Source organism: Schistocerca cancellata, chromosome 12 (assembly GCF_023864275.1).
Source record: "Schistocerca cancellata isolate TAMUIC-IGC-003103 chromosome 12, iqSchCanc2.1, whole genome shotgun sequence".
NCBI classification, from domain to species: Eukaryota; Metazoa; Arthropoda; class Insecta; order Orthoptera; family Acrididae; genus Schistocerca; species Schistocerca cancellata.
The window spans coordinates 32,290,513-32,307,993 of record NC_064637.1 but is presented as its reverse complement, the minus strand read 5'-3'; the positions used below and the strand labels follow the sequence as shown (position 1 = coordinate 32,307,993).

The window sequence follows — 17,481 nt, the reverse complement described above, 5'->3', positions numbered from 1 at the left end:
GGGGTCCAAACGATACATATCGAAGATGCGGTTCTAGTGGCGGGCGTTATGATCAATTATTTGTGATCGTCATTTTCATTACAAAACTGACGTCAAAGAGAGGGAATTTGGTAACACTGTAATAACATGGACGACAAGTACCTCCATTCGATACTGCGTAGCTATGCTGCCTTTTACTGTAATCGGTTGAGTTTTGCGTCAACATACGCGACGGCAAATTTCCGTTTCAGATCCAGGTGTAATGTTTTTTTTTCTATTTTTAGGTTGCGTGATGCGGATATCTCTCCTTCTAATAGTTATAAAGCAATTACAACGGGTCTTATACAAAACACATGTAAAATATTTAATAACCACATAGAAACTGGAGTCCAATAATTTTTATTGTTCCATTTTTGAAGAGGTATTTTACCTGTAAACAACGCCTTTCTCTTCCACGCCGTATAGCGCTCTGTACTTTCTTATCGATCGCCAGCATTGCTTCCCTTCTCTTTAGTTACATCCGGTCTCCCTGAGGCATAAACAAAAAAATCGACTCCAACCCTCTCCTTTTTCGTCATTCCCCGCTTCCTTTATCGTAGGCAGTTTCCCCGCGACAACATGAATCTCATTCGAACCCAGTTTCCGCTACGCCTTCCTGCCATCGGTTCTGTCGATTAGTACCAGCTGTAATGCTTGCCACTTTCATGTCCATCACATCACCAGTAGGTCTAGCAACCCGTTTCACAGATAATTACCAAAGTCTGTTACTAATACTAACCTCCCCGACGTCAATCTTCGAATAGTCGAATCGCCATATATAAAACAGCTTCAAACGTGTCATCAAAAATAACTTACTGTGCTCGATATGTGACGTTACACACGTAAACCTTTAATGAGGGGAAAAGTACAGCAAAGATTTGAAATTAAATGTAAGGTTTGTTGGGAGTCGCTACCTCAAAGCTCTAGTTTTCAAATATAGTCCGAATAAAGTCTAGGTAATTTGCGCACTGTGAGAGGCTGTTTCAAGAAGTATACAGGGCTATTACAAATGATTGAAGCGATGTCATAAATTCACTGTACCTCCATTCATTGACATATGGTCACGACACACTACAGATACGTAGAAAAACTCATAAAGTTTTGTTCGGCTGAAGCCGCACTTCAGGTTTCTGCCGCCAGAGCGCTCGAGAGGGCAGTGAGGCAAAATGGCGACAGGAGCCGAGGAAGCGTATGTCGTGCTTGAAATGCACTCACATCAGTCAGTCATAACAGTGCAACGACACTTCAGGACGAAGTTCAACCAAGATCCACCAGCTGCTAACTCCATTCGGCGATGGTATGCGCAGTTTAAAGCTTCTGGATGCCTCTGTAAGGCGAAACCAACGGGTCGGCCTGCAGTGAGCGAAGAAACGGTTGAACGCGTGCGGGCAAGTTTCACGCGTAACCCGCGGAAGTCGACGAATAAAGCAAGCAGGGAGCTAAACGTACCACAGCCGACGGTTTGGAAAATCTTACGGAAAAGGCTAAAGCAGAAGCCTTACCGTTTACAATTGCTACAAGTCCTGACACCCGATGACAAAATCAAACGCTTTGAATTTTCGGCGCGGTTGCAACAGCTCATGGAAGAGGATGCGTTCAGTGCGAACCTTGCTTTCAGTGATGAAGCAACATTTTTTCTTAATGGTGAAGTGAACAGACACAATGTGCGAATCTGGGCGGTAGAGAATCCTCACGCATTCGTGCAGCAAATTCGCAATTCACCAAAAGTTAACGTGTTTTGTGCAATCTCACGGTTTAAAGTTTACGGCCCCTTTTTCTTCTGCGAAAAAAACGTTACAGGACACGTGTATCTGGACATGCTGGAAAATTGGCTCATGCCACAACTGGAGACCGACAGCGCCGACTTCATCTTTCAACAGGATGGTGCTCCACCGCACTTCCATCATGATGTTCGGCATTTGTTAAACAGGAGATTGGAAAACCGATGGATCGGTCGTGGTGGAGATCATGATCAGCAATTCATGTCATGGCCTCCACGCTCTCCCAACTTAACCCCATGCGATTTCTTTCTGTGGGGTTATGTGAAAGATTCAGTGTTTAAACCTCCTCTACCAAGAAACGTGCCAGAACTGCGAGCTCGCATCAACGATGCTTTCGAACTCATTGATGGGGACATGCTGCGCCGAGTGTGGGAGGAACTTGATGATCGGCTTGGTGTCTGCCGAGTCATTAAAGGGGCACATATCGAACATTTGTGAATGCCTAAAAAAACTTTTTGAGTTTTTGTATGTGTGTGTAAAGCATTGTGAAAATATCTCACATAATAAAGTTATTGTAGAGCTGTGAAATCGCTTCAATCATTTGTAATAACCCTGTACTTAGTTTCTACGTTTAATACTTGATGGCTAGTGAACGGCTGTTGGAAACATGCATCGCGTCAGGGACGCGGGTCAGTGGGGGTGCAGTATCACACCGTGCGCAACATTCACCAGGTCGTCCACGTAGCCAAAGCTGTGGCAATAACTGCAGGCACGTGGGCGTCACTGCAAACCACCTCTCTACCTCTGCATCCTTCGTGTACTCCCCTCTTCCGGGAGGATGACTGTCCGTGTCGCGGTGTGCTACACTGGCTTGAGGAACATGGCACCGAACTTACGCTGATATCATGGCCACAAAATTCGTACGACGTAAACCCGATGGAACACACCAGGGACGATATCGGACACCAGCTCCACACACACAAAGCACCAGCCTCTAATTTACGGAAGTTGCCTATCTCTGCGTAGACATATGGCGCGACGTACGAGGCGTTATACATCCCATTTTCAGTTTTTTTTAACTTCTCGGCGGACATGTCGCTGATGTACGTACGAATTTTCAGCCATTTTAAATATTTAGTCCATTGTTCACAGTCGAAAAGGTTATACGTGTTATCGACTGCTTTCGAAAAAGATGGATCAGAGAATTTGCATTCAATTTTGCTTGAAAAATGGAACAAAGGGCAGCACCGGATTTTAAGTGTCGACTGTGACTTTTGGCGTGTACGACCAAACTTTCCGATTCGTATAAACGTTTCGAAGAGTGTCGAGAAGACGCTGAAGGCGACGAGCACCCTGACGGTGCTAGCACATCAATTATTGACGACAATGTGCAAATAGTAAAGAAAATGGTTCTGGGAAATTGCTGAATAACCATTAGACAAGTAGCTGATGATGTCGGCATATCCTCTGGCTCACGCAAAGCAATTTTTTCGCATATTTCGGGGGTGAAGCGTGTAACAACGAAGTTTGTTGCGATACTATTGAATTTCGATCAAGAACGACGTCGCGTAGACATCGCTCAGGAATTGCTGAATGAAGTCAACCGTCCAAAACTCCTAAAGGAGGCCATAACAGGTGACAAAACGTGGGTACACGGATATGACGCCGAAACCGAGGCCTGATCGCCCCAATGGAAACTGCCTGAAGAGGAAGGCCGAAAAAAATTCTGGAATCTCTATTACATGTGGAGGTTCTTCTTACTGTTTTATTAGATTTCCTGCCTTATGGTCGTACGGACAAATACTACCTGGAAGTTATGTGCCGTTTGCCTGAAGCAACCAGAAGAAAACGCCCGGAATTGTGACAAAATATCTCCCGCAAATTGAATCACGGTAATGCTCCCGCGCTCACCTCAATGCTTGTTCGTGATTTTTGGCAAAAAAGAATACCGTTACGTCGCCTCTGCCACCGTATTCGCCGACTTGGCACTCTGCGACTTCTTTCTATTCCCGAAGCTGAAGAAAACCGTGGAAGGACGTCGTTTGGCCACCACTGATGAGATAAAAACAGAATCACCAAAGGCGCTGGACACCGTAACAATAAAAGACTTCAAGAAGTGTTTCCAAGATTGGAAAAAAGTGCTGGCAACAAGTGTACTATATTTGGGGAGGGAGGGGGGGGAGTTACTTCGAAGGGGACACAGTTCAAGTTGATGACCAAATAAAGATTCTTTAAGAAAAAAAAATCCCGTTACGTTTTCATCACACCACCTATACTATGTGATCAGAACTATCCGGACACGCTGAAAACGACTTACAAGTTCGTGGCGACCTCCATCGGTAATTCTAGAATTCAATATGGTGTTGGCCCACCCTTAGTCTTGATGACAGCTTCCACTCTCGCACGCATACGTTCAATTAGGTGCTGGAAGGTTTCTTGGTGCATGGCACCCCATTCTTCACGGAGTGCTGCACTGAGGAGAGGTATCGATGTCGGTCGGTGAGGCTTGGCAAGTCGGCGTTCCAAAACATCCGAAAGGTGTTCTGTTGGATTCAGGTCAGGACTCTGTGCAGCCCAGTCCATTACAGGGATGTTGTTGTCGTATAACCATTGCGCCACAGATCGTGCATTATAAACAGGTGTTAAGAGATGCAATCGCCCTCTACGAATTGCTCTTCAACAGTGGGCAGCAAGAAGATGCTTAAAACATCAATGTAGGCCTGTGCTGTGATAGTGCCACACAAAACAAGGGGTGCAAGCAAGCCCCCTCCATGAGAAACACGACCAAAACTTAACACCACCGCCTCCGAAATTTACTGTTGGCACTACACACGCTGCAGATGACGTTCACCCGGCATTCGCCATACCCACACCCTCCCATCGGACCGCCACACCGTGTACCGTGATTCCTCACTTCACACAACGTTTTTCCACTGTTCAATCGGCCAATGTTTACGCTCCTTCCACCAACCGAGGCGCGGTTTGGCATTTACCGGCGTGATGTGTGGCTTATGAGCAGCTGCTCGACCGTGAAATCCAAGTTTTCTCACCTCCCGCCTAACTGTCACAGTACTTGCAGTGGATTCTGATGCAGTTTGGAATTCCTGTGTGATGATCTCGATTGATGTCTGACTATTACACATTACGACGACCCTCATCAACGGTCAGCGGTCTCTGTCAGTCAACACACGAGATCGGCCTGTACGCTTTTGTGCTGCACGTGTCCCTTCACGTTTCCATTTCACTGTCACATCGGAAACAGTGGACCTAGGGATGTTTATGAGCGTGGAAATCTCGCACACAGACGTATGACACAAGTGACACCCAGTCACCTGACCACGTTCGAAGTCCGTGAGTGCCGCGGAGCGCCCCATTCTGCTCTCTCACGATGTCTGATCACTACTCAGGTCGCCGATGTGGAGTACCTGGCAGCACAATGCACCTAATATGAAAAACGCATGTTTCTTGGAGCGCCCGGATGCTTTTGATCACATAGTGTACCAAGGGCTTGTGGAATCCCTGCGAGACAAGATCGCTATTAAGGAGGCGGTGCTAATGTTTCGGCTGCCCCCCGCCTGTCCGGCAGTCAGGCAGCGTGCTGCAGGCAGTACGGACTCGGCGGCAGTGAAGGCCACGCGGCGGGCCTTTTGCGGAGACCTTACTCCCGGGCGACCTTGCACTGGACCGCGGGTAACTTTTTCAGGCTCTCGCCACGGTCGCTGGAACTGTGGAGTGACACTTGGTGGCGCATTCACCACTACTGACACACTGCTCTGTCTCGCCACATCTTTTATTATAAGAGAAAACATACATATGTGCAAAAACAATTTCCGAATGCAATAAGGTGACAAAAGTCATGGGATAGCGATATGGCCAGACACAGATGGTGGTAGTATCGCGTACACAACGTACAAAAGGGCAGTACATTGGCGGAGCTGTCTTTTATAAGCCGGCGACTGTGGCCGAGCGGTTCTCGGCGCTTCAGTCCGGAAGCGCGCTGGTCCTACGGTCGCAGGTTCGAATCCTGCCTCGGGCATGGGTGTGTGTGATGTCCTTAGGTTAGTTAGGTTTAAGTAGTTCTCAGTTCTAGGGGACTGATGACCTCAGATGTTAAATCCCGTAGTGCTCAGAGCCATTTGAACCATTTTTTGCCAACAGACAAACAATACTGCGTGAACTAACCGCAGAAATCAATGTGGGACGTATGACGAACGTATCCAGACAGACCGGCCAAATTAGGCGTTAATGGGCTATGGCAGCAGACGACAGACTGCACGCAATTGGAGAACTATACTCACAACCTTCAGCGGACATCACAGCGTAACTTTGTTACTTTTGGCTGAAATTATTCGATAAAATTCCAATTAATTCTTCCCACCCAAAAAAATCCCAAGACATGAGTGTCAAACAGCCTATTAATGTGGTGTCCCCCCACCCCCAAGCGTTACCTATTCTTGCTTCGTGACAACGACTGTACTTGCGTCTGTGAAACTGTAAGGACACGCAGAGCTATAAAATACCTTAAGTAAGAACTTGGAAACCATTTGTCAACAGCATTTCACTCATATCACATGCTTCACAACACAGTATGTGATGGCAGAGACGTTACGCGCAGGTTTTCGACGCTTTTGTGGGGACAAGTCTTTGCTGTCACGTACCGCTTACACTGGTATATACAACTTGAAAGTTAAGGACGAAAGCAACTTTCGCATGATGTGATACGGTCAAGTAACATAGCTATATGAAATCTGGACCACACACAGAACTGCTACAGTATAGTACAGTAGGCAACTGAAGGAACTACGCAGTGAGATGAACAGAAATGAAACTTTTATTCAAAGGCAACAATTAGACTGCACTCATTGCGATTTAAGATGGTGCCTTGACCATTACAAAAAACAGGATGTGGTTGTTAATAGGGAGTGTGATCGCCATGACGGTAACGTATGCTCTGCAATGTGCTTTCGTACTTCAAATTCTAAAGGTGGCAGGGGTAAAATACAGAGAGCGAAAGGCTATTTAGCCGGCCGCGGTGGTCTAGCGGTTCTGGCGCTGCAGTTCGGAACCGCGGGACTGCTACGGTCGCAGGTTCGAATCCTGCCTCGGGCATGGGTGTGTGTGATGTCCTTAGGTTAGTTAGGTTTAAGTAGTTCTAAGTTCTAGGGGACTTATGACCTAAGACGTTAAGTCCCATAGTGCTCAGAGGCATTTGAACCATTTTTGAAAGGCTATTTACAATTTGTACAGAAACCAGATGGCAGTTATAAGAGTCGAGGGGCATGAGAGGGAAGCAGCGGTTGGGAAGGGAGTGAGACAGGGTTGTAGCCTCTCTCTGATGTTATTCAATCTGTATATTGAGCAAGCAGTAAAGGAAACAAAAGAAAAGTTCGGAGTAGGTATTAAAATCCATGGAGAAGAAATAAAAACTTTGAGGTTCGCCGATGACATTGTAATTCTGTCAGAGACAGCAAAGGACTTGGAAGAGCAGTTGAACGGAATGGATGGTGTCTTGAAGGGAGGATATAAGATGAACATCAACAAAAGCAAAACGAGGATAATGGAATGTAGTCGAATTAAGTTCGGGTGATGCTGAGGGAATTAGATTAGGAAATGAGACACTTAAAGTAGTAAAGGAGTTTTGCTATTTAGGGAGCAAAATAACTGATGATGGTCGAAGAGAGGATATAAAATGTAGACTGGCAATGGCAAGGAAAGCGTTTCTGAAGAAGAGAAATTTGTTAACATCGATTATAGATTTAAGTGTCAGGAAGTCGTTTCTGAAAGTATTTGTATGGAGTGTAGCCATGTATGGAAGTGAAACATGGACGATAAATAGTTTAGACAAGAAGAGAATAGAAGCTTTTGAAATGTGGTGCTACAGAAGAATGCTGAAGATTAGATGGGAGATCACATAACTAATGAGGAAGTATTGAATAGGATTGGGGAGAAGAGAAGTTTGTGGCACAACTTGACCAGAAGAAGGGATCGGTTGGTAGGGCTTGTTCTGAGGCATCGAGGGATCACCAATTTAGTATTGGAGGGCAGCGTGGAGGGTAAAAATCGCAGAGGGAGACCAAGAGATGAATACACTAAGCAGATTCAGAAGGATGTAGGCTGCAGTAGGTACTGGGAGATGAAGAAGCTTGCACAGGATAGAGTAGCATGGAGAGCTTCATCAAACCAGTCTCAGGACTGAAGACCACAACAACAACAACTGACTACAGGACTGGTAGGAGTTCTTAGGGGAGGGCGTTCCATTGCTTTACCAGTACGGCTGACAGCTGTCGGATGGTCATTCTTGCACGTGGACGTCCTGCAATACGTCTGCCCAACGAATCCCACACACGCCCGATATGATGCGATTTAAGTAAGGGGAAAATGCATGCCAGTTTATTTGCCGGGTATTCTCTCGTTCCAAGGACTCCTCCACGTGCGCTGTTCGACACGGCCGTACTTTCTAATAATAATAATAATAATAATAATAATAATAATAATAATAATGCAAGTAAAGTAAAAGATGTTTACTCTAGGTAAGACAAGTAATAAAATATGGTTACATAACTTTGGTTATGATGAGCACGTAGGTGCGAAGCAGGATGTATCAACGCTACCGGAAGTTACACAGGTAAGATCTGTAGTGGCACGCCCACTATGAAAATGAAACAGTGTTGGTTGGTCGTCTGCTCGTGACCAAATGGGCTGAATCCGGAGCTGCACAGCGCCAGCCAGCTAGAGGGCGCTGTCGTCTATGTGGATCGTCCGCTCTCGTAGTGCCAACCTAAGAACTCATACCTACGCCGTGGCATCGTAGCTACCGATACCACAACCGTAATGTTGACTGGCGGCTGTGCCGTGTTCACAGGTTTGGAGGTCTGTACGCCCATGCAACATTACGCTTCCACGCGGTCGCGCCACTGAGGAGCACGATACTGCGCGCCTTGCACTCGGTTTGATATAATTTATTTCATTTCTTTGGGTTTTAACACTTTTCTCGTTTCATCTGAGCGTTACAGTCTTGTTTTCGAGTTTGTAACGTTTTTACCCGGCATTCTAAAACGTGAACATGGATAGAAATGCCCATTTGCAACACGCTTGGTAAATCATAAGTGTCTCATAACCTAATAAAATATTTTACCAGGTCCAGAGTAAAATATTTCCAAGGACACATTTTCTCCTTTGACGATTAGTTTTACTTAAAAATCAGCATTAATATATGTATGTCCATAGATACTGGTACAATGTGAGACCTCTTACGGAAAATTCGTTGAAATACAACAAGAATTTGTACTGTGGTGGGGATTAATGCTGTATCTTCTCGTGTTGTATGAAGCTGTCAAATTTTTAGCAGATTAAAGCTGTACGAGACACTCTGTCACTGAAACTACTACCTTCACACGGTTGGAGAGCTCTCTCTTAATTCCCGTATACCAAGGACCCCAACCGATCTCTCTCGTCATTTTAATCGACATCAGCTCCCAATCAAAGTTTCGTTTGCAATAACAGTAAACAAGGCTTATGGTCAATATATTATGTTTAGTAAATACGATGCATTGGCTGGATCTTTAGAACACTATATATGTCCACTATGTGATCAAAAGTATACGGACACACCCCATATATATATATATATATATATATATATATATATATATATATATATATATATAATTAGGTGCATTGTGCTGCCACCTACTGCCATGTACTCCATATCAGCGACCTCAGGAGTCATAAGACATCGTGAGAGAGCAGAATGGGGCGCTCCGCAGAACTCACGGACTTCGAACGTGGTCAGGTGATCGGGTGTCACTTGGGTCACACGTCTGTACGCGAGATTCCCGCACACCTAAACGTCCCTAGGTCCACTGCTTGCGATGTGATAGCGAAGTGGAAACGTGAAGGGTCGCGTACAGCACAAAAGCCTGCAGGCCGACCTCGTCTGCTGGCTGGCAGCCGACAGTCGGAGAGGCTCATAATGTGTGATAGACACAACTACAAGACCACCTCTGGTAACATGCTCTCGCACTTTCTTTCATTTCCTCCGCGTAGTTAATGTATTATGTCACTTTATTGATCGTGTCCGTAAGTTTTCCGGAGCAGTGTAGTTTTCACGAGGGCTATTCGCAAAGTAGGATCAGATAGATCGCGAAACGGAAATCGGATGAAGTTCTGCACAGATGTGCTGGGCAGTGTCTCTAACGAGCCTATCGATTACGCCACGTCGCTCTTTTCAGTTCTTGGCACACAGGGAGCACGTAAAGACACCAAGAACAATAGAGTCTCCCGCCTAGTATGGGTGACCGCTGAGAGGTTGCGCCTGATTGGACGCAACCCCACATAACTTGCATTTCATGCATTTCCACAGACGTGACAAGTCTCGGCCGCAGACAGCAGGGGCAGTGAGGAAGGCCCTGCAGCGTTTTTCGATGGGACGTGTTTGATCGCCCACCGTACAGCCCGGACTTCACTCTCTCATCTGTCCACATGAATCGCTGACCATGAAATTTCAAATTTGTGGTAAGGTCTTATGGGACTAAACTGCTGAGGTCATCGGGCCGTAAGCTTACGCACTACTTACTCTGACTTAAACTAACTTACGCTATGGGCAACACACACACACCCATGCCCGAGGGAGGACTGGAACCTCCGACGGGGAGAGCCGCACGGACCGTGACAAGACGCCTTGGACCGCGCGGCGGCTGGCTATGTAGACAACATTTTGGCACGGACAACGAACTGCAAACCAGTGTAGAGAAGTGGCGGACAGAACAGGCGGCTGCCTTCTACGACGAGGTTATTGGAAAGTTGGTACAATGCTACGACAAATGTCCATGTTGGGCGGCGAGTATGTACAGAAGTAGGTGGAAGGTGCAGCAAACATTTGCAAATAAAACAATTTCTTTATTTCCACTCTGGTTTCAATTTCGCGACTGACCAGAAATTACTTTCTGAATAGCCCTCGTAAATATAACGACCCACATTTTCTCATCGAAGCAACTGTAAGTAAGGTAACAGCAGTTGTAATCTGCAAACTATAAGGACGGAAGAAAATGTTTCACTAATTTACCTTGTATATCACGCTAATATTCGAAATTGCAAGCACTTGAAAAGGGCCACAACCCGAAACTGGCTAGTAATACACTACATGGTGTGATAAAGTTCATATGCATAAAATAAAATTTTGACAGCACAGCTGATATTAGCATAGAGAAATTACACCGAGGCTGTTGATCCACGGATGAGGGAACTAATGGTGCTTAAAATGACACTGATTACTGGGATGTTCCTATGGAGCTTCCATTGCTGCTATTCTCAGCCTACATTGCCTACACACCATGCTTGTTGCACTGACAGATATCCTGCTGCTCAAACTGCAAAACTTGTGTAATACTTTCAGCGTCTTATTTCCTGCTCTAATTTCCCCAAATACTCTGCATTATCCTTGTTTTATTTATGGTAATGGTCATCTTATTACCTCTTTTTACAGACATTATCAACTTGTTTCCCATCCTTCGCATTCTTTGACAGAAGTAGGTAACCTCACTTGGAACTCTGTTCCAGAGAGCACGCACCTGTACTGTCAGACGTGAAAGCTATATAGCCAGGTTTTATCGACAGTTTGTGGTGTCATGCTGACTACAAAATGGTGACTCATGAAGATTAAAACTGTGTGCCGGACCGAGACTCGAACTCGGGTCCTTTGCCTTTCGCGGGCAAGTGCTCTACCATCTGAGCTACCCAAGCACGACTCACGCCCCGTCCTCACAGCTTTACTTCCGCCAGTACCTCGTCTCCTACCTTCCAAACTTTACAGAAGCTCTCCTGCGAACCTTGCAGAGCCAGCACTCCTGAAAGAATGGATATTGCGGAGACATGGCTTAGCCACAGCCTAGGGGATGTTTCCAGAATGAGATTTTCACCCTGCAGCGGATTGTGCTTGGGTAGCTCAGTTGGTAGAGCAGTTGCCCGCGAAAGGGAAAGGTCCCGAGTTCGAGTCTCGGTCCGTCACACAGTTTTAATCTGCCAGGAAGTTTCATATCAGCGCACACTCCGCTGCAGAGTGAAAATCTCATTCTGGTGACTCATACTTTGTCAATGGCGATGACACACGCCGATTTCGTAGCGTGGGTATACAGTAACCGCCACCCTCTGCAGCCTAACGGTACGAAATCTATCTCGTGGCCTCTTAGGTAAGATAAAACCCTCGCCCGAGAGCGCTTAAAACAGCAGCTGCACTGTCTGAACAGAAGTTGACCCAAGCGCCGTGATGAGGGCGCTCTGATAGTCACGGCTGCAAGGGGCGGATGGCAAATTACAAGTCCTGCCACACACAGAGAACTGCAGAAGTAAGGGCTCTGCCAAGCGAGACAATGTATACTCGCCGAAGAAAGTGAATTTAATGTGCATGTGTGTGTGTGTGTGTGGGGGGGGGGGGGGGACGACGACGACAGGAAGGGGCGGAAGCTAAAAAACCGCACCAAAAATTCGCTGATGCCTTAGAACGGCACGTAAGACAAGTTCAGAGGAAGGCGTGTTATTATTATTGTTGTTATTATTATAATTATTATTATTATTGCACACAAGCGAGAAAACGGATAAAATTTTTGCTTCATATGTATATCCAGACATTTGACTGGGAAGTTAATCTGTATCAGTATACACTGGAAAGACATTTAACGTTCTTACCAAAAATATCGAAAAGTTCTTGACTGATTTCCTTTAAATTTCACACGATGCTCTAATAAACGTTCAGGCGGACTTAGGCAACATATTTTATTCGTAACACATAAATACATATACAGTGTACTAAAGATGTAGGCAATGCATCGTATTTACTACACATAATATATTGACCATAAACCTTGTTTACCGTTGAAACTTTGATTGGGAGGTTATGTCGACTAAAATGACCAGAGAGATATGTTCGGATCCTTGGTATGTGGGATTTAAGAGAGACCTCTCCAACTCTGTGAAGGTAGTAGCTTCAGCGACAGTGTTTCGTACAGCTTTAATCTGCTAAAAATTTGACAGCTTCACACAACACGAGAAGAAACAGCATTAATTCCCACCACAGTACAAATTCTTGTTGTATTTCAACGAATTTTCCATAAGAGGTCTCACATTGTACCGGTATGTATGGACATACATACATTAATGCTTATTTTTAAGTAAAGCTAATAGTCAAAGGAAAAAATGTGCCCTTGGAAATATATTTCTTGACTCTGAACCTGGTACAATATATTATTAGGTTATCAGACACTTATGATTTATCAAGTTTGTTGCAAATGGGCATTTCTATCCCTGTTCACATTTTAGAATACCGGGTAAAAACTTTACAAGCTCGAAAACAAGACTAACATTCAGATTAAACGAAAAGAGCGTTAAAACCCAAAAAAATGATATCAAATTCAGTGTAATTACTCTCGCGATTGAGTAAATTATAACAACTGTAAGACACGTCATGCAGATAGTACAACAGACGAGACCTGACCACGGAACATGCGAAAAGTCGATAACTGGATTGAATGGCGATTGCTATCTCTTATTTATTGGTAGCTGTGTTTACATATCGGAACCCGGCAATAAAAAAAAGAGATGTTACCGAATTCCAAAAAAGGAAATTTTCAGTTTGTCACTGAAAAATACGTGTGACGTTCCCCAACGTGAACGAAAAATATAACTAAATCTACTGCCAACGATACTTACTTAAAATTTAAATGAAGCTTATACTACAGATGTTTCAAAATGAACATATCGGTTTTAAGACTCTGAAGCATTTATTACATTCAACGTAGAATTATAAATAATTCATCAAATGAAAGATAATCTCGAATAGTTTTGTTTGTAAACCTGTGCGACAAGAGAAAAGTATGAAACGACCAAGACTGAAGGCAGAGAGTTTTTCAGGCGCAGGCTCAAGAAATCAGTTCGTAAGGCTCGTCGTGAATCAGCAGTTCCATTTACGTCTGCCTGGAGACTTTTAGGGAGACGCTTACAACAACATCCTTATTGCTTGCAGTTTTTATAAACCATAAAGTCTGCAGACTACCGTTAATGTGCCAACTTTACAAACGCAACGTTGCTCCATGACATTTTTTTTTTTTTTTGTATCGAGTCGTTTTCAGTGATGGACAGACATTTCGCATAAGTGGAAATAAGAACACACACACAATATGCACATCCTGGGGTCAGTAAATCCCCACGAGATGGTGCAGTTGCAACGAGACTCCCATTAATCGGATATTTTTGCGCCATATCCCGGCAGAAAATTTATGGGCCTATCTTTTCAAGTGAAACAATTGGGAGTGGTATTTCTTATGCTGCTGCTCTTTCTTCAATCGAAATTAGAGGAACCCCAGAACTTTATTCGGCAGCAAGATGGTACGCCACTTCACTGACGTAACTCAATACGCAACTGTTCAAACGACGTTTTAGCAGACTGCTGATGGCAGGGTTTGTTTCACATGGCCTCACCGTTCACCGAATCTGACGCCATGCGTTTAATCCGATTCGGGGTTCGTAAAGCACCGAGTGTATGGGCGCCAGTTACCAGCTGATCTGCTCGACTTAACAAACAACATTCAAGCAATTGTTGAAACAATTACTCTAGACCAGTGGTTCCCAACAAGTGGTCCGCAGACCCCCAGGGGTCCGGGAGCTATGCCAGAGGGGTCCGCAAGATGCTATTAGAATAAAAAATATATTAAATATATTTCGTATGATAACAGATTTTTTTGTTTTCGCCGCTTCTGCATGAGCAGTTTTAAGTTGACTATTTTTTCAGTAATGAATCAATGTTTTTTCTAAGTACCAAAAATAGATATCGTACAAAAAGACTCCTAATTTGGCTTTTTTAGGTACTTGGTATTGTGATATGACAAGGTACCAATCATGCTCGATGAACGGGTCCTCGAAAAAATTTTGTTGGGAGCCCCTGCTCTAGACACACTGACCAAAGTTTGGGGAGAACTAGTCTGTCGACCCGATGTGTGCCGTGTTCTCACATTGAACACTTGTAACAAAAACTTAGTTGCTCTTTCATTCGCTGTATCATTTGTAATTGTGAACTGAGCGAAATAAATTCTACAAAACCTTGAAACTCGTATGTACATTTTCGAACAACCTGTATTTCAATATAAGTTTTGTAGAATCAATTCTATAAGTCAAATTATCTCAACTACATGGTGTCTAAAAAAGAATCATCCGATTAAAAAAAATATCATAAGTATTATGTTATTTGAGATATGTGCGTGAACAACGTCTGTTGGAAAGAACAAACGCTCGAGTTTTACATGATTCCCGCTAGGTAGCAGCATTGTGCGGCCATTTCAGTTCTAGTAAAAATGATGCCGGGGCAACAGAAAGTGTCTTGTGTTTTACGTATGGGCAGTGCGGGTCAGTAATATCTATTGAGCGTGACTTTCTTACTAGGTATGGTGTGACTCCTTCTACAGCACAAAGAATTAGACGATGGCATGAACAATTCCGAGATACAGGCAGTTTGTGTACAGGCGAATCGCCGGGCCGTCCCCGAGTGTCTGGCACGGACGTCGAACGCGTCCGCCACAGTTTCACGAGGAGTCCGCAGAAATCCGTTCGCCGTGCAGCTCGACAGCTCAGCATACCCCTGATGTCCGTCTGGCGTGTGTTGCGTCGACCTTTACATATAAAACCATATTAAATTCAACTAATGCAAGCGCTTCGTGAAGGTGACAAACAACAACAACGTGTGGAGTTCTGTAATTTCGCTCTTGGCAAGATGGAGGATTAAAGTTTTCTACCACGCTTCGTGTTTCGTGACGAGGCAACATTCCATTTAAATGGATAGGTGAATCGTCATAATGTGAGAATATGGGTACGAAACAATCAGACGAAGTTGTAGAATATGAGAGGGACTCTCCAAAATTTAATGTGTTTCGTGCAATTTGACGGGAAAAGGCGTATGGTCCCTTCTTGTTAGCTGAGATCACTGTTACAGGAAGAACATATCTCAATATGTTTCACAACTTTCTTTTCTCACAGTTTGATATTGATTCGAGTAATTTCATTTACCAACAGAATGGGGCACCGGAAGAGACTCCTGTATGGAAGTTGAAAAATGGTTCAAATGGCTCTGAGCCCTATGGGACTTAACTTTTAAGGTCATCAGTCCTTAAACATAACTAACCTAAGGACATCACACACGCCGGCCGGTGTGGCCGTGCGGTTCTAAGCGCTTCAGTTTGGAACCGCGTGACCGCTGCGGTCGCAGGTTCGAATCGTGCCTCGGACATGGATGTGTGTGATGTCCTTAGGTTAATTAGGTTTAAGTAGTTCTAAGTTCTAGGGGACTGATGACCTCAGAAGTTAAGTCCCATAGTGCTCAGAGCCATTTGACATCACATACATCCATGCCCGAGGCAGGTTGGTTGTTTTGGGGAAGGAGACCAGACAGCGAGGTCATCTGTCTCATCGGATTAGGGAAGGACGGGGAAGGAAGTCGGCCGTGCCTTTTGAAAGGAACCATCCCGGCATTTGCCTGGAGCGATTTAGGGAAATCACGGAAAACCTAAATCAGGATGGCCGGACGCGGGATTGAACCGTCGTCCTCCCGAATGGCCCGAGGCAGGATTCGAACCTGCGACCGAAGCGGTCCCGCGGTTCCAGACTGTAGCGCCTAGAACCGCTCGGCCACTCCAGCCGACTCCACAATGTTCGTTGGCAAAGGAGGTAAATTTGATTACCATGCCTGTAATTTAATTGGCGTGCTATACGCTCTCAATAATAATACTGTACCCTTTATTTTGTGGTTGCTTCTGGGTGAAAAATGCACCTTCCTAAGCGACGATGCAGTGAAGTCAACAACTTAAACCTTCCGCTCTTGCCGTCGCCACGTCCGTCTCGTTAGTTTTCGCCATCTCTTTGAGTTTCCCGTTGATCAAAAAACATAATTCATTGCATATGTTTATTAGTTTCAGAAATATAGATGTGCCAATTGGGATGGTTCCTTTTGATACACCATATATTGCATTTTTAAGGGATGCACCCAACAGATTTTGCAATCCGTGTTTCACAGGTGTTTTGTCATTAAAACCCGCTGTAAGTTGGTAGATTGCGGGGCGATGTAAAGACGGTGCGGCAGCCGGGATTTCTGGAGCGTCTGGAGGCGCGCTCCCTGGAGCTGGAGCTGGAGCCGCCGCTGGAAGCCGGGCGCAGACGCGGCCCGTGTTGCCGCTGTTGTGTCCGGCGCGGTGCGGCGGCGGCAGCGCGCAGCCGGACAAACCGGCCGCCGAAGGTCGCGGGTTCTGACCCTGACGAGGCCACGGCGCGCATGAGCGCTCCGCACCCCTCCCTCCAGCAGCCAACCGCCACAGGCCGATACCGACATTACGAGCCGGCATCTCGGGCCGCATACGTACCGATCTTATTATTAACTGGTACTCAGCACAAACCGGTATATTACGAGCTCCCAATATACTAGCTACAGTAAGGGCGCGATAAGATAGCCGCTGGTACCCAAGCACTGATCGTTAAAAGTCGCCACCGTTCGGAACACTTCGTGTCGACTTAGATTGCCGGCGTCCCCAGCGACGCAAAATTTTGATACTGAAATTTCCTGACGAAGAGCTGTTCTTGTGTCTGTGTGAGCAGATGATAAACTGATTAGTAAGCTACTGTACATATATTAGTTTGGTGCATACGTTCGTAGCGTTTTTCCATAAGTTTAATCAACAAAACAGATTTGATCCATTATAAATGGTTTTCA

The 17,481-nt window shown here is 45.1% G+C and overlaps 1 protein-coding gene across 1 annotated transcript in view; it reads right to left on the bottom strand.

The window, feature by feature from the left end:
• LOC126109418 (translation initiation factor IF-2-like) overlaps positions 1-17,116 on the bottom strand; it is a 34,997-nt gene extending 17,881 nt beyond the window's left edge. Inside the window, exon 1 of the mRNA XM_049914453.1 lies at positions 16,810-17,116. Coding sequence (XP_049770410.1) covers positions 16,810-17,116 — 307 coding nt within the window. The remainder of the gene's footprint in view (positions 1-16,809) is intronic.
• Between the last annotated feature and the right edge of the window lie 365 nt (positions 17,117-17,481).